Consider the following 21,424-nt stretch of genomic DNA (forward strand, 5'->3'; position numbering starts at 1 on the left):
AGTAAGAATTCACAACTGCTTTTTATTCCATATTTTATTCTCCTGTGATATCAGAACAGATGTTAGTTCTGTAACCTAAACTGGACACCTAACCATGCTCTTTAATCCAACTGAGATCATTTCACTCCTCCAAATAAATCACAAAGAAATCAGCTCTTAGCCGTTCTTTTTTCCCATGCTGTTAACGTCATTGGGAAGGTCACTTTAAGGCAGCGAGCTAGTGGAAGGTGGCCTCCCTATTCAGCCTTTCTCTTCTGCTGCAGGCCTGCTTCAATGTGACGCAGCTCTTTTGGCACAAAAAGCTAAATAGACAGAGCAGTGTGCAACTTCAGCTGACGAGAGCGCAACAGACACACAGAAAAGGATTAGCACACATTATGAGCTAAAACTGCAATGAAGCATTTATATCTTTCTTTTAAAGATAATACACAGAAACAACTAGGAGCAGGTGAAAAATAATCACTAATTACAGACCCACCACTGCCTTATATTTCATTACATATGCAGTAACCATCAAAATTACACCACAGTTACCATTGTACAAAATGTGCATCTGTTTGGTTACTAATGCACCTTAACTGCGGCTCTTATGTTCCCTTAACAGATCTCCAGCTAAGTGGGTCTTTCATCTAGGCAGACATCCTAATGACAGGAACTACAACAGACCCATTGCAGAGAAAAGTAGAAAGAGGACTAATCAGAGGAGCTAAGAATACATGAGGGACGTAAAGAAATTGGAGGAAAAGATTAAGAAGTGTAGCTGGAGAAGAGTTACACACTGTTGAGGTTCTACTTTAAAAAGTAAATTTTAACTCAACATTTTTAACAGAAACAGAAAAGTTCTCCCTGACAGACGTTGGCTAAAGCATGATGAAACCATGTAAAACAGAAAGATGGAAGATATTTACAGTAAGATGCTAAATAAACTGACTGATGCTTTTATTTATGCTATTAAATTACATCATAAATAAAACATTTTTTTTTATATATGATGTAATTTTTTTTATGTGGTCATATTTATAATTACAGTATTAATATTAGTATGTGCGCTGAAACCTGGACAGGAAGCCATTCATTTAGATGAAAGCAATACAACTTTGGATTAAGCCTTTTTGGCTAAAAAAAAAAAAAAAAAAAAAACAACAACTAATGACTGACAAAGTGCACGCCTTATTCTTTGTAATGGTCATAGGCTGTGTCCAATTAGCAATGATCATGTGATGTTCGATAAAGATCTAGCATTCTGTTTTGAGTTTTGGTCAGTGTGTTACTGAATTTATGTTTTGTTTTGTTAAAATGTTCAACACTTACACTCATCAGAATAAAATCAGAAAATAAATGTAACTGAACCCTTTTTGGATACTATGAACCCTCATTTATCCAATAAACCATTAAAGATCCCTTGAATATTAATTTTTTACTAAGATTGTAATAATTTGGCATGGAAATAAACTGACAATATAGACAATATTCTTAAATGATGAACACTTTTATTCAAAGCTATTTACAAATTTACTTTAATTAAGTACATATTTACTTTAAGGCCTTGCTCAGGGTCAGCATTGGAGAATCATTAAAAACCCTGGCATTTGAAACAACTTTTCAGACACTAGTGCTATAGGAGAACTGGGAATCATTGTGTTTCAGACAATCTGCAGGACTCCTCAGACATTCATGGAATAAAACCTTGAATAAACAATAAATTTCACAGTACAAGTGACACTGGGGTGGTATACTTCAAAATGTCTTCATGTACTTTTTACCCGGAAAAGTGATAAAGGTTACCTTTAAATTTCACTAAATCTCTTTGAGACTACATCAGTGGGTCAGAGCTACAATATACAGAGCTACAGTACAGTGCAGCTAGAGTATACACACACACACACACACACACACACACACATGCAATATATATATATACCTTGACATGTGGAATACCTACCACTTGGTCCGCATTTGAGAGGGGATGAGTGGATGACAGCATTCAATAGGAGTAACTCTGAGAGGAAATTTACATTGCTGTGCATTGCTGTGGGGAAAATAAATCATCTGTGCAGTACCTTTTGTGTGTGTGTGTTTCCCAGTTTTCCCAGGAATAGGATCCAGCTTCACTGCAACTCTGACCAGCATAAAGCAGGTACTGGAGATTTCTAACTGATTTTTGTTTTGTATTTAACCATCTTCAGGCAATTAAAGGCTTTGCATGCTGAGCTTTTTTTATGTAAACAATCTCAAGCATAAAAATAAGTCACTTAAAACTGATGCCAACATTTTTAATATTTTTTACTTCAAATAGATTAGTTGTACTGCAGTTGCTTGCGGAGAAAAGACACCTTAAACTCTTTTAGTCGCTCTCAGTAACTGCTTTATCGAAAGAAAAATAACACTAGGGGAAATATGTCATATATGTACTGTCACCCAGCATCTGCCTAAAATGTGGAGCTAAAAGGTTACTAAACCCACTGTTCTGTGATGAGCCAGAATTTTGTTAAATAAACTTTTTTTAATGTTTATAATGATTTCAGAACATAAGACAGCCAAAAAATGTGCCTTCTGATATGCTTGAATTGGCTGAAAAATTAATGTATTTGTAATTACAATGAAACACAAGACAATGACTTTTTTATTACATTAGTATTTAAAAAGTTTAATAAACACAATTTTATTTTGAAGAAATATTTATTCAATATACAGAGCATGACTCGTTTAGCATCTGTACTTAAAAATGTTGGGAAAACACAAACATTTATTGAAAATTAGTTTTATTAAATTGTACATTGACAAGATTAACTATTAAGGCTGTAATGGTAAAACAATATAAAGGTATTAAGCATGCTTCAGTAATCAAAGTAAATATGATTAATACAGCAAAAAGGAAACACAGGATATAAATATTCACACAAAACAATCCCCAGAATCCAGTTTTACTGTAATCACTTCTTTATAAATGCAACACCATCACTGGAGTTATTTACTGTTATACTAAACAGTCCTAAGATTATATGCATATTTAAACAAAAGGAAGTTGATGAGCCTGCCACAAAGTGATGGCCAAACAAACTCCTCCTCCTTGTGGGATTCCAGGTTGTGGTAGAGTTTCTGACTGCATCATAGAAGTGAACAATAACACCCTCTCTACTTTAGCAGCAAACTACAGGGCGGTCTAACGAGTGCTTCGGCAAGGCCGAAATCCCTTTCTCACTGAGATGAGTTTCAGCTCCCATGCACCAAAAGGGTCTCACAGGGTAATATTGCCTTTGTTCCTGTTAAGGATAACCAGCTGCCCTGACCCGGGTGTACGTAGGATGCTCAATTATCCTGCAGGTTTTCGCTGAGACTGAGTTGTCTTCCCTGTGTGGGGAATACAAAAAAAGGAGACCAGAAGAGAGCTGAACAGGAATGGGAAGAGAATAAATAGTCTGAGCAGCAGAGTCTGAACCCAGAGCTGTTTCAGGCTTAGGACACATACAGCTCCTTCATGCTCTCTGAAACCTGTACAACTTTTGCACAGAAGCATAGTCCGAATCTTGATACTCCCAGATAATGTCTAGTAGTGATGTGTACCCAAGTGACAATCAGAGCAGCAGTATAATCTGTGTGATCTGTTTTAAGTTTTACCTAAATGTTTGTAATGCACATAATTACAACACGGTACAAAATCTTACCCTTAGACAGTTGAACAGAGTCAGTGTCGATTAAACAATTATCAAGCAACTGATTACGTGATTACAATTTTGCCCCTTCTGGTGTGGGTAAAATTTTTAAAACTTCTTGTATATCATGAGCAGCACTTTCTTACTATGTGTCCTAGATTCCATCGTAAAAAATACGGTAATTACAAATCACAAAGCAGGTTTTTGTGGAATAAAAAGGTTTTAATTACAGCCATATTATGCATCATTAAATGTTTGTTCGGCTACATACTTCTGGTCAGGGCAATAATTACATGAAGATTAGCAGAAAAATCTGTTAATATGTTTACTACTGTTAACATGTACAGGTGCCTTTTTGCCCAACAGACTGTGTTGATTAGTCCTAAAAAGATTAGTCCTAAAAAGAGCCGTAAAACACTAAATCATTACATATATACTTCAAATGGGTTATACATAAAGCCAGAAGATTTCAATCAAAAGTGCAATCTAAGGAAAAACAGAGGTAAGTTGCACTTGAATAATTTTGGGATATGTATCTCAGGATATCTGAGTTCATGATTTTAATTAATAACTGAATTCTGAGTTAATTGTGCACAGAAATACTTTAAGTATTTTATTCTTTACTCCAGAATGATTCAATACACATAAAATCTTAAAGCTATCCCCTTCCACATTCACATATTTACAGTGGTCACTGATATAACTGAAATACATGAACAGGATAAGTGAATGGATCAACTTTTGTTTCAATAAAGCGAACCACAATCTCATTTAGTTTCCAGGCCGCTGTAGGTCAAGCCTGTACTCAAGTAAAGTAAAGTTAGTGATCTTGGCAACCAACTCTGGCACAACAAACTCTCGGATCTTCTTGTAACCCACGTTCTCGTATAGCTTATGAGCATCTGTCTGGACAACTGAAGTATAGAGTACTACAGCTGGAAAGCCCTTCAGCTGAGCAAAATCAGTGACAGTACGGCACAGGGATTTAGCAATGCCCATGCCACGGTGTGAGTGCTTCACTGACATGCGCTTCAGCTCCAGGCAGCCCTCATTGCGCTCTGCAGGGAGACATGCCACCGTGCCCACCACTCGACCCTGGCACTCGGCCACCCAAAAGCAGGAGTTGGGCGTTTCTAGGTACGTGTCCCGGATATTGTTAAGGTCTTTACGCAAGGAAACTTGGATGTATCTGGAGAACATGTAACTGATTCCCTGGCGCCCTGCAGCAAGCAGCAGGGTAACAGCCAGGATGGGCAGCAAGATGGACTTAGAGCTAGCCAGAAGTGCACAGAAAACACATGCTAGCAACATCTGGGTGGGTGGCTGTTTCAGTACATGCATGCAAGAGGATGGCACATGCTCGCTCATTCCAAGGGTGAAGATCTCCTTCACATCTTCTTCATCATCATCCTCATAGCGACGAATCTGCACTTCTGCCATATCCTTCAAAACCTGAACAGGTGAGATTATAAACAGGAAGCTGGTGACTTACAGCTGTGTTTACACAGATAATAACCGACTGTAAACACAGGGACAGACACGAAGAAAGCACTTGATCATACAGACTAATAGTTTATTCACTCACCTTTAGAGCGACTCAGTGTTTATTGTTCCTCTTTTTTTCCTTCTTCTCCGTTTTCTTCTCTAAGCTGTTAGGGATCTTTTGCGCTCTCCAGCGAGTTGGAGCACGTTTAGTATTCATGTCAAAATAAAAGTCTCTTTTCCAGCGACTTTCAGGAATTTCAGCATAAAGGAAATTAGTTTGAAGGTTCAAGACATTTTTTTGGAGCCACTTTCTCGTTTTATTAAAAGCATGTAAAACAGCCAATCACAAATACTTTTATAATGATTTGTATTACAATTAATAAGAATAAACAGTAGAAGTTGCTAAGGTTTTAGTAATATCTAATTACATTTTACATGTGCTTCATAAAGATATGCCTATGTAGCTAATTCACCAGATCTCCAATATATTATCTTCTTCAAACAAGTTGCCATGTTTGTAATTGTTTTTGACATGGAGAGAAAACAAGTAAACATGAACTCAGAGAATATACTTCATGTCTGACCTACGGCCAACTTGATATGAAAAGAAAGAGATCATTTATTGGGGATTACATACATTTAAAAAAAATTATCATAATCATTTAGGCTAGAAACTTACTACTACTATATTTACTTCATCTTAGGTCCAGATTAAGAATAATGTTTGTGGACTGAACTGGAAATAAACCATAAAATCCAGATTAGATAAACTTCAGGCAAGCTAGCTAACAAGAAATAGTTTCCTGGTGGTTATATAATATTATATACTGCAAAAGATGATGATCATCATGATTGCCATATAAATGAGGTTGGACTCATCAAGCCTTTGTAATGCTTCTTAATGTCACATACAGAAATATATATATATATATATATATATATATATATATATATATATATATATATATGTAATAAAAAAAAATCAGTGCATCTACAGTAGTTAAGTCCAGTAATGCTGCAATCTTGGCAACAATCCCCAGACAAATTCTGATTTATATTCATTACAATCTGACCTTAAACAGATAGTTCATAATACAAAACCAACAATACAACCAAATTAAAGCCATTCTGCAAAGAAGAGCTCACAAAAGTTCCTCCACAAATGATATCAGTGACCGATTTCCAGTTATTGAAAGTGTTTGGTTACAGGTGATGCTGTCAAGGGCTATTACATTCAGGAAGAGGACATTTTGCTTTACATAGGTTTAATATAGTACATAGTACATAGTGTTACATATCTTCTAAATCAATGAAATGATCAGGGATTAATGTTTTGTGTTTTTCATGTCTTCTTCCAGTATGGAGGAAAAAAGCAAAAATTGAGGTAATCAGGAATGGAGGGACAAACACTTTTCCACAGAACTGTATAATCTATGTGTAATAAAGGTTTTTTTTGACACCTTTTTTTCAACACCTTTACTAAACCAACAAGTTGCTTTATGCAATTACCCCATTCACATAAGTGGTCTGTCTCTTTGGCCTGGTCACAAATCACAGGAAATAACTAAATAATATAGTAGTTTATATTTATTTTCCTATATATTTAAGTCAAGTCTGTAAACCTAGCGATGGTGAAGGAAACCTTTCAGAGTTTCAGCAACAAACAATAAACAAGTATTACATAGGAGCATGGCAATGACCCAGTACAGAATTCCCCTGTTTTACCTAGTTTAACCTGCAGGGTTACTTGAGATGCAATATTGTATTAAACAATAGGAAAAGCATTCACATCAATAGTTTTTAAAATGAAACATCTTCTCATTTCCGCTTGTGGTATCAACCCTTTGGTCCCCGTTTGTGTGACCTGAACTCATAGTTGTTGTTCACTTTAATCCTTTTATTCTCATTTTTTCAAACTCAATTTATCCCAGATTGATGTCTTCAGCAAACATAGTGATGAGAAGGATAATAGAAAAGCCAGTTAGCAGGCCACCATTTTGGAACAGAAAGAATAAGATCTTTCCTTTACGGCCTCTGGCATGTGCGCTCATTATTTCATTCATCTCTGGAAACTAAAATCAGCCACAAAATGAAAGTTAAAATACACAATAATACTGCATTATAGAAAGTCTGAATGATGTTTTATTTTAATATGTAATACTGTGTAGGCCTTACCATGTCAGCCAGAGAGATGTAAAGAAACATTCCGCCAGCAATGGCAAAGATGGCATTTGGAGCAAAGTTGCTGCCCAGCAAGATTCCCAGCACCAAGCCGAGATAACAGCACATAGCAGAGAGCAGGTTAAAAAACACCGCCTGAAGGACACTCATACCAGAGTTCAAGAGAATCACAAAGTCACCTAGAAACAGACAAGAGGGTAAATAGAAAGACAGAGTATCTAGGCCAGTTGGAATCAGACACAGTATTTATCATTTGCTAAACATAACCTGCCTAAATAAATGGTATTCTGGACAATCCAAGGGCTTTGGGCTTACCAAGCTCATGGGGAAACTCCTCACAGACAATAGCTATAGACGTACTGAAGCCAGAGAGAAGAGACACAGTGAAAGAGGCTCCAATGGCCAGTCCATCTATAAAATTATGCAATCCGTCACTCAGAGTGATCATCCAAGCCACTGTTTTTATATTTGACACTGGTTCCCCTCGCAGCCAGCGACATCCAACAAACATGCATGGCTCCTAATCAAAAGCACACACAAATACAGACATACATACATGCATATGATTGTACTGTACAGAAAAAGAAACATGAGGCATTAAAGGACATTGATTACTACAGGTAATAACGGGAAAAGGAAAAAAAATATTTTGATACCAGGGGAATGCAAATGAGTCACAAATGTGTATACTACTATGAATACAATGCAGAACTAATTAATTTTTTTTTTCACAAATACACATTGTGTAACAATAGAGAGGGAATATTTTTACTCAACCCCAAAACACTATGGGTCATTTAAAAAAGATTAATGAAGTAGATTTTTTTTTTTAATTGTCATGTTGTTGAATTCATCCACCTGTATTTTAAATCCTATTCCCACAGTAGGCCACGTGTAAATATTTTTGCAATCTCGTTGATGGATTTGCTTGGATCCGTTCAGCCTAACGATGGCTTGCTTCACTGGCAGTGATAGCACTTTGTTCTTTATATTGAGATTGTTAATATTGAAATACTACACTTGTAATCAGTGCTGGATCTGCTTGTATATGGAATGGCAAACACTTGTGTTCATGGAAAAGCAGTCAACTGTCCAATTACTTTTGGACTCTTAAAAAGGAGGAGGATCCACATATATAAACTGCTGAAATCCCTACATCATTTATCCAAAAAAACCCCTCATATTAAAGCTTAATATTTGCACAAGATAATTTTCATTATTTCATTTCAATATCATCAAATCACAGCAATGAAACAGCATTAGTAATAAATAAGTATATATAATAAGTAATAAATGCTCTGAGATGCAGGCAATGTGTTCAACACCGGATTTATATGACAGTACAGCTGGATTCTCAAATCATAAGGCATTGCTTAATGTTTTCTGACAGTAGTTATGGCTGAAGCATAAATAAACAAACAAACAAACAAACAAATACATAAATAAATCCCTTCTTTGCTGTTAATAACCTCCTATAATAACCTCCTATCTCGTGGGAAGGATTTCCACTAGACCCACAAGAGCATTATTGAAGACAGGCAGTGATGTAGGTTCAAGGAGTCCTGGTACAGAAATCAACATACAGTTCAGCCCAAAGGTGTTCAGTTGGGTTGAGGTCAGGACTCAACCAAACCATGTCTTGGTGGTACTCACTGTGTACACAGGATAATTTTCTTGCTAGAACAGGTATGGGCCTCTTCGTTTCAGTAAAGGAAAAGTGTTAAGGTACAGCACACAGAAACATCCTATACAACGGCACTATTCCAACATTGAAGCAACAGTCTGGGGAGAACCTCATATGGGTGTGATGGTCAGATGTTCACAAACTCTTTGCTATATCATTGCTATATAGTTTAGAACATAGATTTATCTATTTAACTGGGGGACAATATTTTGTCTCAGATAAGCATGATATTCTCTGAGGTATACCACAGTGCATTGCACTTGGGACACTTATTTTATTTTTATGTTGTGACTTTGCAAATCAGTATTCATTGCAATGCACAATACTAAACAGCTATCTGTAGAAATAAATATCATTACTTATGATAAGCTGATAACGTGTTTGTCCAGCATTGTTGTCTGGATGAATCACATCAAGCTAAATCAATTCAAGAGTGAAATGCTTTTAGTGAATTGAGAGAAAAATGAAAATGATATACAGTACACCAGACATGCAAATCTGTCTCTTTATTACAGACAAAAGCTTTTGGTGTGATTCTGACTGAATATTACTACATTAATAACATTACTACAATTGCAATACATCTCAGGCAGGTTTCTATCTCTGGTTGCACTTCTTGTAACTGTTTGCAATTTAGCACATAGTTTGTCAAATTTTTAGGGATTCCTGACAAATGTTTACAAATTCTTGAGATTATCTAGTGCTTCTAGTGCTAGTGCCTCCTCCACATCCCACATTTGAAACTTAAAAGAAGTGGTGAAGCTTTGTAATGCATGAAATATGCATGTCTTGGCAATTTTTTAAAAATAATAAAATACTAATCTAAAATATATTTACACTCTAGCGAGTGTTTATAATTGGCTTTCCCGTTACTGTCATCTTACTTTTATTTTACATTAATATAATTTTTTGAATGTTTATTCTCTTTTATCACACTTATTTTCTCTTTCACTATTATTATTTTATTGCATTTTTATTATTTGTCTGTTTTATTATTCTCTGTATTTCTGTTTTCACAGTAAGATCCTTTAAGGTCAATTTTAAACGTATGAAATGTGCTAGAATGTATTGTTGTTATAGTTATAGTTTAATAATAGTTATACTATTTAATACAGAGTTATGACAAGACACAAAGCACAAAAAATCATAAAGATGCATTTAAAAAAAGACAGAAAAAAGATAAAACATCATAAAGAGTCATATAGATAAGAGTAAGCGTTGCTTTAATGCATTTTGTTAATCATTGTGTATCATTATTCACTAAACCATATGTCAGATAACACCAACCCGATAAAGTAAGTGGAAAATGTAGGACAAAAACATACATTTATAGTGTGCCAGCATCATATACTGTACTTTTATCATATATTAGGTTAAGATATTCTGAGCCATGAGTAATTTTGAAGGAATGAAGAACTTGGATAATTTCTGTAAAAATCTAATATTTGTTCATGGTAAGGTGTTTGATGATACTTATAAGCTGTTAGGGTTACCTGTTCGTTGTCTGGGTTCATGGTGCGTTGGCTTGTTTTCTCATTGTTGTTTGGTAGGACCTCGTGGTTGGCATTATTTGTGATGACGTCACTTGTCATGTTGTTTATGATAATGTCATTGCTGAAGCTAGTGATGATTACATCATTTGTTTGCAGTGAAGGGAAGTGATTGTTGCAATGCTGGATAAAGATAGAAAGAGAAGACAAAGTGAGATCTTACTCTTCTTCTAATAAACAGTTTTCAATCCAAAGGTAGTTGAACTCTTACCTCAGGATCTGCTTTCAGTGCTATTTTTAAGACTCTTTCTGTAAAGTACAGGAGATAGAACCCTCCAAAAATCTCAATCGCATGCAACACGTAGTTATCAACTTTCGGGTCAAATCCTAGAGCCTGTTTATTTATTTAAAAAAATGAAAAAGTCATGGATGTTCAAGTTACTGAATACGATTACTGAATAGTGGTCTGGATCAATTTTATTAACTTAATTCTTTTTCCTGAACTGACCAAATGTCTGTATCGATTCTTTTACTGTTACTTATTATTTACCCTTTAATAAACTTCATTCTTCTGCTTCTTTCTTACCTCAGGGATAAGTTGCAGTATAGCATTGGAGAATAATGTTCCTATGGCCATCCCAATGAAGTAGGTTAGCACTTTTGGGAAGTAGGATTTCTTAGTGAAGGGAACTAAGAGTAACCCCAATAGAGAAGCCAAGTTAATTATCGTCACAGCCAAGAAACTATAGCCCCATACTGAAGAAGAGAGACAGTTACAGATTAAAGACATGATCTAAAACACAAACTGGTTATACTACATGGAATTCCACTGAAATCTGGTCAAGAATTTACATTAAATGATCATCCTAGCAGGAATCCTGGCAACATTTCCTATACTGTACACTCTCCTTTACAAAATTTCACTAAAGAATTGGAAATATCCATATGAATGGGTTACAGGACAGAGAGGTTCCTCTATGTAGTGAGAACTGAGAAGATGATGGAAATTCCACAGGCCTACTAGATATCACATATACTCTACCCACAGGTTACAAGGTGTAATGTGATAAACAATGCTTCTGGAAAATGTATGCCAGCAATGGCAATATCAACCTAAAAGTATTCCATTGACCAAAAAAAACTCCAGCTAGATTTGATTTCTTAATTGTTCTTTAGAGACTGAAACAATGTACGAGAATCATGTTGGGGTTTTTTTAAAATGTTGAAATCCGGAAACTGAAAATGTTAAGTGAAAGAAATGGAAGTCTAAATCTGTAAAAACATATGTGGAGCAGTAATGAAAACACATTGCATCCTGGGAAAAAAAAAATTACTGATGGTTTAATATGCTCTCACCTTGAGGGTCAGTGGTTATGGTCGAGGGGGTCATGTAAGGACAGGAAGGGAGAAGAACCTGAGTAATAACAGCTGGACATATGAGCTCTAGCTGATCTACAGTCAGCTCAGACACATTAGACAGCCCAAAGGCATCCAGGAGATCTGGGGCAGATAAACACTGTACAACTTTGTAAAATTAGTCAAACAGAATCTAAAAAAAAAAGAAAATAATCTTGTATATGGAAATAAGCAAAACACAGTATAAAATTATGTAGATATATATTACACTGTCACAGTCCATCAGCTTTACCTCTGCATTCCTAAGTGGATTCGCCTCACTGTCTATGGATGCTGGGGCTCGGCGGGAGGTGATGAGGTTTAAAAAGTTCTCAAAGTCTGTCGTCGAGAGCGAACTGTTAACACCGTAAAAGCTCAAAACGTCCTGAAGAAAATGTTCTCCCATTTTTTTCTTTTCCAGAAGTCTTAAAGCGTGTGCACCATACCAGATGATGCGACTCCTCGGTTTGAAATAAGTAAAAAACAAACTACGAAGTCTGGCTGTTTAGTATCACTCCAGGAATGCAAGCAGCTCTCCCTCCCTCTCTCTCGCGTTTTCTTATCTCTGAGGTATAACAAAGTTCTCTTTCGAAATGAGCAACTATAAATGATTTACACCTCCGGCACTCTCCGCTCGGATCCTGTCAGCGATGCCAATATTTGGAGACGTTTATAGATCGGTAGCTTATGGTCCATCTGCTTTCCTTTACGCCGGTAAATCTTCAGGGCGGTTAATATAGTTCGGCTCAACTATGTCAAAGGACTCTTTGTTACCCTGTTGCCTACCTTTCTTGTAACATGCTCTGTGCTGACAGAATGAATGGGCCAACTCTAACGGGAATGCGTGATATGCAGGTAAACTACTCCTTGTGCTTCGAAATACCTTAACATTGCCCTTCAAAATGCAAAGTGCTTTGGAATTTTTATTGATAATTATAAAACATACAAAATCTATCCAAACAATTTTCAAGAAACATACAAAAAAAAAACATACAGAAATATAAGAAACAGTTACAAGTAGAAACCCTTTAGGAAACTAGAATCCCTGAATATTTTTATTTAGGATCATTCATTTAATATCAGCAGATCTGGAGCCTATCCCAGAAACAGTCAAGATTTAAGTGCAAGACAACAATACACTACAAATGAGATGGCAGTCTTTCATTGGGCACTGTGCACACATACAGTCACACCTAGGGGCAATTTTAGTGGCATATTTTTGGAGGTCAGAATAAACCAAAGAACCCGGGGAAACCACACGGACACAGAAGTGAAAATCGGCACAGAGAGTAGCCTGAGCTCACTATCAAATCAGGGACCAAAAGGCTATAAGGGTGGTGACCCTCTGTACCACAGATGGTAAACAATGGTAAACATACATAACACACACTCAGTAGATGTCTCGGAGGGAAGTAATGCGAAGCTTGGTAGTGAATTCCTGAACAGTGGTGGCTCCCCATTTTGTAAAATATACAGTGTATTTCTCGGATATCATCAAGAAACCATTAGCATCAAAGACACCAGGAATATCGGCTACATCCAGCCATACAAACAGCGCAGGTGAAGAGCAATAAAGATTCACCATGATCCTCTTCCCAGTATCCTGCACAGAGAACTGCACACACAAACAAGGTGTGGATAAAAGGTGTGTAAATCATTTAAATCTGTGTGTGAAGAATGATGTGGGTAACATTTTGACATTGAGTGTAACAGGTTCATTATGATCCTCACCGTGATGTTAGGTTTTTGGAGACCCTCAGCATCCATTGGTGAGCTGAGGAACAGATAGTTGGAGGGACTTGTTACACCTTCTGTGCCACTGAGGACAAATGTGACGACGCATGATTTCCGAGTGCAATTTCCACAATTCTTTAGCACTGTGGAGATTGAAGACTGAAACACTTTAGTGACCCCACCTCCTTTCACCATTGCCTGATCAGACTTCAGAGAACACTGTGGAGTAAAACTGCTCCACTGGTATAATTTCACCTTCAGGCAGCCAACATGAACATTCACAGATTCAAGGAGAGAAAAAAAATCTCTGTTGATCAATATGTTAAAAATGTACTGTTTTTATTTCATTTAATGTAGACAAAGAAAGAAAGAGGGCTCTTACAGTAACTTTCAGAGTGTAATTTGTTTCCTTATCAGAGACAGCATAGATCAGCAAGTCTCCTTCATCCTCAACCCCCACTGATATGAGAGGACTGAAGAAATGGACGGCAAAATAGTGCAGCATTTTCCATTTTCCACCAAACTCTACAAAACATACACACACACCCCATATATACATATTATATATATATATTATATTTCATATAGAATATTAACAAATACTGTGTCCATATCTTATGGATATAAATGTGTAATTGTTATGCATTCTATTTTTTACATTTAAAATGCATCATTATACACATTTTACATATGACATGTATAATTGTGTTAACTGTGGTGTTTTGCCACACTGACCTATAGAGGACCAAGAGGGTGCCTGCCAAATATCATTCAGCTGCCAATAAAGAGTACCCATGGTGTGCCCTTCACCCTGAACTATGTCACTCTGACTGCGGCGGTAGAATTCCGTCTGCACTTTTACACACTGGGCCTGCATGACCTGCACAGACCGAACATATTTGTGTTATTCTTTGTTCCCACATACATAACCCCACTGAGACTGAAATGGAATATGTGTGCTTATTATTATTATTATTATTATTATTGTGACCTGGGTGATATATATAGTGTCTCTGTATCTTTGCTGTAGGTCTGTGTTGTTAGGAAGGATGTAATGTAGTGATGCTTGCTGAAGCATCTGCACATTTCCAAACTCATGGTGCTGTCGATGTTGTGAGAACGTGCTGTTGAAATCCCAGTCTGTAGCGACTGACACCTGTTAAACACAAACATTACCAGAGTACATACATACACAGGCACACAGTGTATCCATATGTGTATGCAGAAGCTGTACCTTACTGAGGGTGGACAGTGAGGGCCAGGACTGGAAGCCATACTCAGAGGCGAAGCGTGCACGGGGAAATTTCCTCCAGTCCCAACAGTCAGTGACGTAGCTATAGAAGTGGACATCTCCATAATGAGTGTCATATGGGTTCTGGGCTACCCAGCCTTCTTTCTCAGACTCCACACCATTGGTTGGACTAGACACCAGGAAAGGTCTTGTGCTGTCCTCCTAAAATAAAATGTTACACTATTAGGTTTTTCATTATTCAAAACTTGTGAAAAGTCACATGTTAGAATCTCCAGAGAACTAGACAGAAAACATATCACAGCCTCAAATTTGCTCATCCGCCTAGCCCTAACCTTCTCCATCATACAACAGATCTCACCCAGTGTGAAGGCCATGAAGCAACAGCCAACTGCTTGTTTTCAATCTGCAGATCGTGCATGTCTAAAGTTTGTACACATTTTTAGGTATGTTTTTTCATTTTTAATATTTTATTTTTTTATTTTTAAAGTGTTCTACTCAAAATGAGACTTATTGCTGTGGGCTTAACAAAACTACGTCAGCTGCAAATGAAACTAAAAACTATTGAAACACTTGAGACCTGTGCAAATGCATATCTCACCTGCTTTACGATCTCTCTGATATTCTCCACGTACAGTTGAATGTAGTCTTTCACGTAGAGTGGCTTCTCAGCAGGAGGAATAAAAAACCAATCGGTTGCTAAAGCTGCCTCATTCTCATTGTTTCCACTCCAGATGACAACAGAGGGGTGCGACTTGAGCCGTCTTACCTGAGCCACACCATGTGAATCAATTAATTAAGAAAATTTGAAGGTTTAAGGTTTGCTGTGTTTGGGGCTGTATCTGTGTGTGCATCAACCTGCTGAATGACCTCCTCTCGCAGCGACTCCATAAAATCTTGGTCTGTAGGATATAGTGCGCATGCAAACATAAAGTCTTGCCAAACCTGAAACCAGATATAGAACCAAAGTCTTAAACAGAAACAAACCTCAAAAAAAAAAAAAAAAAAAAGCAAGGAACAAGCAGAGTAGATTTATAACATAATGCAAGAATGAGTACCAATATGCCTAGCTGATCACACAGAATATAGAAGAGATCTTGTTCATAGATTCCACCTCCCCACACTCTCAAAACATTCATGTTTGCCATCTGTGCAGACATGAGCAGTTGAGTCAAACTAACAAAGAAATAAATAAATCAGAAGGTTAGAATAAAAGAGCTCATGTACATTTACATTTACGGCGTTTAGCAGACGCTCTTATCCAGAGCGACTTACATTTATCTCATTTATACAGCTGTGCAATTAAGAGCCTTGCTCAGGGGCCCAGGAGTGACAGCTTGGTGGCCCTGGGATTTGAACTCACGACCTTCCGATCAGTAGTCCAACACCTTAACCACTGAGCCACCACATCCCCATTTACATGTTAGCTAGGCATATTTCATATCTATGAAATAGATTATCAAAGGAATTATAACATAAAATGTAATCTCGAGTGAGACTGAACTATAAAAGTGTGAAAATCTCACTTGACTGCACTAATCTGGTCCTGGAAGGCATGTGCTGGGATCCAGTTTGAGCCCTTCATGAAAATGGGTTTCCCGTTGATACGGAAGTAGAAGCTGAGGCCAGGAGAAGCAGGAATAGGTTCTTGTACCAACTCCACAGTACGGAAACCAACCTGTAGAAACCAAGAAACCAAAGTTAGTGAAAGAACATGAGTACAAGGGTTGAAAACTGATGATTGTCATCTTTTTACCAGTCTCTCTACTTGAAATCTCTCTCCACCCTCCATATTAATATCTATGAGAAGATCCTTTAGAGGTTGTTGTCCATGTCCAAAGGGCCACCACAGATCAACTGTAACATTCTTCAAACAGATTTTGCATTACATTTTAGTGAAATAATTTGATTTTACACAATATATTCTGCTGTTCATTTGCTTATCAGATTATGAAATGGATTTAATTAAGACAAAAGTTGCTTGCTTACCTTGTTGATCTGAAGAAGTACAGATTTGCTGCTTTGTTCAGGTGTGAGAGAAAGACAAAATTTCTCCTCTGACTGTAACTGTGGCATGGACACATGGATGACACCCACTGATGCAGCAGAAACATCAAAGAACAACTCTACTTCCACGGTCCAGCATGACAAGTTAGAGTCTGGGGAGTGAGGGAGAGAGAGAGAGAGAGAGAGAGAAAGGGAAAGAATTTTGACAAAAAAAAACTTATAATGTTATAATTCATGGGTCACCAGCACAACATGGGTCACCAGCCAATTCAAGAGCTTCATTAAGCTCATATCAAACATCAGATTGGGGGAAATGTGATTTGTTTTTGTATGTGAGAATCCCAGTGGATCAGCAGTTTCTGAAATACTCACCTAATGTGGCACACCAGACACTGAAAACACATTTTCCTCCATTCTAATATTTTACATTAATATTAACTGAAACTCTTGACCTGCGTCTGCATGATTTTATGGATTAGATTGGATAATTGGATGAAAGTGGCTTTTAAGTAATCTTATATACAAGTACACATTGTATATAAACACAAAAATCTGTATCTATTTTCCACTTATTCCCGTTCTATGCATGTGACAAACCTTTTCGTTTGAACAGAGGTTTTGTTTGACTGCTAAGCTACTCATTCACAATATCCCAAAAATGTGATGTTAAATATTTGTAGAATTTATGTAGAATTATCATTATAATTAGCAGAAGAACTAATTAGATTGTGGAAGTGATCCAGAAAGGGTCAAGATCACATTAAGGTCAAACGACTGAAACAATTTTCCCTTCCTGTTAGAAGCATTTTTAAAGTGTTGTTTTTTTTGTAGTACAGTAGTCGCATCCCTGTCAACATCCCTGTTGTAAAGTCCTCCTAGTTTTGATTTGTGTCTTGAATCCACCCAAGGTGTTAGACCCTGTTCCCTGTTAAGTGACTGATTGGTTTGTTTATTTAAGCCCTTATGCTTCCTTGTGTCAGGGTGAAATTGCATTCATATGTGTGTTGTAACGTGACCTTTGCTATGGACTATAATTATGAGTACTATATTTGTCCAAATAAACACCATATTGATTCCAAGGTCTCATTTTAAGAATTTGTAGTGCAGTATGGATTTAAAGAACATATTTTTAGTCAAATTATTTTCAAAAATGTTTCAAATTTTACCATATTTTGGAATGGTGATAAAGCTCAACAGCCTAAGGGTATCAAATGACTGGAGACGAACACCCTTCCAGATACCAAGAGTGGGGAAAGATGGCCCCCAATCCCAACTAAATGAGCTCTGTGCCTGAAACACACACAAAATAAACATAACTGTGCCATATTGTTTTTGATGAACTAATATTAGCTACGATCATACATCAAGTTTTAGTATACCTTCCGAATAAAGTTTACATGACACTCTCCTTTCTGTACAGCAGGAGGACATTCTGGGGGAACTTTGTATGAAGTGTGGGCTTGACTTCTTTCTGCTGCGTAGGTCACTGCTGACATGAGCCGCACTTCCAGAACATTAACATCCTTGAGTAGTCCTGCAACCTCAAAGTCCTGAGAACAAATGTACAAATATTGTTCTGTACACCCACTGAAGTTTCACTTGTTTGACTGTATTTTAAAATATAATGCTCTTTTCTTATCAGGGTTTTAAAAAACAAGCAGTTGATTGAAGATAATTCAGTGTCTGGAGGATTTGTGAGAGATTAAATTTTTGCATACATATCTCCGGAACATGTTGTCTGTCTTTCCGATGACGACTCCATTTAGAGAAATAGTGGAGATTGTGTCCACACCTTCAAATATGAGAACGGCTCTTCTACTCTCTCTGTTGAAGCACATAGTACGAGACATAAACTTAAGACATAAACTTAATCATAAATTGGTAGCCTTGTGTTCAGTTGAGCTGTCTAGTAGTACAGTAGTGTAACATACTTGACATGGTCAGGCACAGAGAACGAAGTGATGTACGTCCAGTTATCTAGAGCGATCCACCTGTAGACCATGTCATTAAACCGATAGTATGGATCCTACAGGGCATTTAAAGTAGTACATGGTTATTTCCTAAGCATCAATTTATACTATAAACAAACAATCTGTCTAGAACAGACTAGACAGCATGCCAGGCTTTAAAATAATAATATGCAACTGCCGAAAGAAAAAAATAAATAAGTAGTGCATTGTCAGCATAAAGATACTTCTGATAAATGGCTTAGCCTACATCTATCCCATAACTATATAAATTCTCACCAACAAATCTTTATTAACTCTGGGATTATGCACAGTTGCACACATGGTTTAGAACAGAAGGTCAACATTTTGTAAAACAGCTGGTGTCTGACATGGAGCTGGCGGTGAAAAGTTGTTGAACATCAACAGACTTTTACATCACAGAGGCCCTAAAAAAAATGATGGAGCCATTTCCTTCTAGCCATAAAAGAGATATATAGAAAAAGCTTTATACGAATATATACTGTAGTTCATATATTAGGTTATATTTAATTTAAAACTTGAAAAAGCATTTATATGCTTTATATGAATATACAGTATACTGTAGTTCATATATTAGTTTATATTTAATTTAAAACAATAGGCAACTCTCTTTGTATTTTTTATTTATTTTTTTAAATGCACCGTATACAGCAAAAAAAAATGTCTGTATTTAAAAACCTACAGTAGGACTGTCTGATAGCACAGTAATAATATAGAGGATAATAGGGGAATAAAGCTCTTGATCCTTCATGAAAACAAGGCCCTGGGATTTAATGTGAAATAATAATACATTAAAGGCAGATTATTTCAGTGGGGTCAGTTTCACATTCCACAGATATGACATGCCATGTGGAATGACATGTGGATTACCTACACTGACAGTTCTAAAGTTTAATAAACAGATTCTGCTCTGGCAGACTGGTGGGTTGTGACAGATGGCTGTCAATCAATGCACATTAACATATTAGACCACGCCTAGATTTATTCTGATCAGTAAATCCTGCTTGTATTCGAGCAGCATTTTGTCATCTTTTGTCTTTTCATATTGACTTGATTTATGTATTGAACCGTTTTAGGGTGATTATGTAAATGTAGGCTCAGTGGTGCATCATTACCTGAATAAGCTTCTGTTGCTGCAGTGTGCTATGGACACATCCGGGTACTTGTGCACTGACTGACACAGATCCATTAGAGTTGTTTAGCTGCCAGGTTCCGTCCAGAACTAACTCATACACTCCCAAACTGAGACATCTCACAATGCATACAAACATATAGGTAGCTACAGACTTGTTCCACATGTCTGATAGTGTAATACTACACGCATTTTTATCATAACATTTATGGTGAGTCTCGTGGCTTTATTTACTTGTAAAATACTTCCGGGTTCAAGTTAAACATCACATGTGCAGTCATATGACATGACACAGGGACCTGAAAACGCTCCAATTCTGCGTGTGTTTAAACCGGGAGACAAGTTAAGTCGCAGCATTTCACGTTTACGGCGTGAAATTTAACTTAAATTTAAATTTACTTTTCAAATTTAAAAATTAAATTTACGAGAACGTAGAACTGTAGAGCGTCAAATACAGACCAGCGTGATATTAAGGTCCTGGAGCCTTTTGCACGTGGTGGTTGCGCTCAAATTACGCAGAATGTTGACAGCGTGAACAGGCTTTACGTTTTAGATGAATAAAAACGAACAAAAAATAGCATATTTGGAGTAAATGATCTATAAATTAATTCCTTCTTTTTTTGCGTCATTTTCATCATTTGGGGATGTGGTAGACTAGTGGTTAAGGTGAATACTGACCAGAAGGTTATGAGTTCGAATCCCAGGTCCACCAAGCTGCCACTGCTGTTCCCCTGAACAAGGCCCTTTAACCCTCAGTTGCATAAATTGTAAGTTACTCTGGATAAGGGTGTGTGCTTAATAATGTAAATTTGCTGTTTGTTTATCGTGGACATATGTGATGACAAATGATTAAATGACCAAACTGATTCTGCTGATGATACGCTATTTATATTATGCACACAAAGCTCTTTCAGAATGTTTTGTTCTGCGATTCATTGAATGTGTACATTCTTGCATGAAATCTGTGCTGCAAGAACTCCTTGGAGTTGCACTTGACATTCACCAGTCAGCATCACTACATGATCAATATGGGCATTTTCTATAACAAAGCATAGTACAGTAGTACAAAGTACAGTACATTCTGACTGCAGTCTTAGTGTAACAGGAAATGGCTGAAAAATACTGTTGTTCACACAAGACTACGGTATTTAGAAGATTTATACTGTTAAATTAATAAATCAATTCTGAGATACACTAAGTATTCTGTATACAGCACATTAGTTGTCAAACTCTTACACAAGTTATTATAGTGGGTAGATTTTTAAAATGTGTACATTGTATAAGTACAGTACTGGTAAATCAGTATTAGCATATAATTAAATAAAAGAAATAAAATTATATATAAATTATTATCCTTCTAGTCATTATCCAAGGAAAAATCTACTGCTGATATAGAATGAGTTTATCAAACCCAAGCTAGAGAACA

At 36.7% G+C, this 21,424-nt stretch overlaps 4 protein-coding genes across 4 annotated transcripts; all 4 read right to left on the reverse strand.

Annotated features, from left to right (window-relative positions):
• Positions 1 to 2,803: 2,803 nt before the first annotated feature.
• LOC132846779 (uncharacterized) lies at positions 2,804 to 3,818 on the reverse strand. Its single transcript, XM_060871497.1, is given in 6 exon segments — positions 2,804 to 3,100; positions 3,102 to 3,240; positions 3,243 to 3,367; positions 3,369 to 3,494; positions 3,496 to 3,547; positions 3,800 to 3,818. Coding segments are annotated over 6 exon segments (579 nt in total). The 3' UTR covers positions 2,804 to 2,982.
• Positions 3,819 to 3,854: 36 nt separating this feature from the next.
• Positions 3,855 to 5,367, reverse strand: nat8 (N-acetyltransferase 8). Its single transcript, XM_060872172.1, has 2 exons — positions 5,239 to 5,367; positions 3,855 to 5,105 (listed from the first exon to the last, which is right to left on the reverse strand). Exon 2 carries the CDS (start codon positions 5,091 to 5,093, stop codon positions 4,425 to 4,427), a length of 669 nt encoding a protein of 222 aa, XP_060728155.1. The 5' UTR covers positions 5,094 to 5,105; positions 5,239 to 5,367; the 3' UTR covers positions 3,855 to 4,424.
• A 715-nt stretch (positions 5,368 to 6,082) lies between these two features.
• On the reverse strand, positions 6,083 to 12,458 carry slc39a8 (solute carrier family 39 member 8). Its single transcript, XM_060872173.1, has 8 exons — positions 12,142 to 12,458; positions 11,850 to 12,009; positions 11,080 to 11,249; positions 10,765 to 10,887; positions 10,497 to 10,676; positions 7,635 to 7,839; positions 7,314 to 7,498; positions 6,083 to 7,210 (listed from the first exon to the last, which is right to left on the reverse strand). The coding sequence occupies exons 1-8, from the start codon at positions 12,292 to 12,294 to the stop codon at positions 7,061 to 7,063; spliced, it is 1,326 nt and encodes a 441-aa protein (XP_060728156.1). The 5' UTR covers positions 12,295 to 12,458; the 3' UTR covers positions 6,083 to 7,060.
• Positions 12,459 to 12,798: 340 nt separating this feature from the next.
• On the reverse strand, positions 12,799 to 20,354 carry manba (mannosidase, beta A, lysosomal). Its single transcript, XM_060872174.1, has 17 exons — positions 19,982 to 20,354; positions 18,810 to 18,904; positions 18,597 to 18,702; positions 18,258 to 18,428; positions 18,045 to 18,168; positions 16,861 to 17,030; positions 16,628 to 16,738; positions 16,398 to 16,549; positions 15,930 to 16,047; positions 15,730 to 15,816; positions 15,473 to 15,640; positions 14,857 to 15,075; positions 14,614 to 14,778; positions 14,358 to 14,502; positions 14,005 to 14,147; positions 13,620 to 13,877; positions 12,799 to 13,503 (listed from the first exon to the last, which is right to left on the reverse strand). The coding sequence occupies exons 1-17, from the start codon at positions 20,162 to 20,164 to the stop codon at positions 13,279 to 13,281; spliced, it is 2,640 nt and encodes an 879-aa protein (XP_060728157.1). The 5' UTR covers positions 20,165 to 20,354; the 3' UTR covers positions 12,799 to 13,278.
• Positions 20,355 to 21,424: the final 1,070 nt, after the last annotated feature.

Source organism: Tachysurus vachellii, chromosome 6 (genome assembly GCF_030014155.1).
Source record: "Tachysurus vachellii isolate PV-2020 chromosome 6, HZAU_Pvac_v1, whole genome shotgun sequence".
Classification (NCBI taxonomy): domain Eukaryota; kingdom Metazoa; phylum Chordata; class Actinopteri; order Siluriformes; family Bagridae; genus Tachysurus; species Tachysurus vachellii.

Bases quoted from the DNA above. Each gene is read 5' to 3' on its own strand.
- nat8 (XM_060872172.1), bottom strand. From the start codon at position 5,093: ATGGCAGAAGTGCAGATTCGTCGCTATGAGGATGATGATGAAGAAGAT.
- slc39a8 (XM_060872173.1), bottom strand. From the start codon at position 12,294: ATGGGAGAACATTTTCTTCAGGACGTTTTGAGCTTTTACGGTGTTAAC. The intron at 11,250-11,849 runs GTGAGAGCATAT...TCTCTTCTTCAG, and splicing joins CATAACCACTGACCCTCAAG to TATGGGGCTATAGTTTCTTG. The intron at 7,499-7,634 runs GTAAGCCCAAAG...GTCTGTTTCTAG, and splicing joins GGAGTTTCCCCATGAGCTTG to GTGACTTTGTGATTCTCTTG.
- manba (XM_060872174.1), bottom strand. From the start codon at position 20,164: ATGTGGAACAAGTCTGTAGCTACCTATATGTTTGTATGCATTGTGAGA. The intron at 18,429-18,596 runs GTATGCAAAAAT...ATTTGTTCTCAG, and splicing joins ACAACATGTTCCGGAGATAT to GACTTTGAGGTTGCAGGACT. The intron at 14,148-14,357 runs GTCAGTGTGGCA...TATGTTTTGTAG, and splicing joins ACCCTCTTGGTCCTCTATAG to AGTTTGGTGGAAAATGGAAA.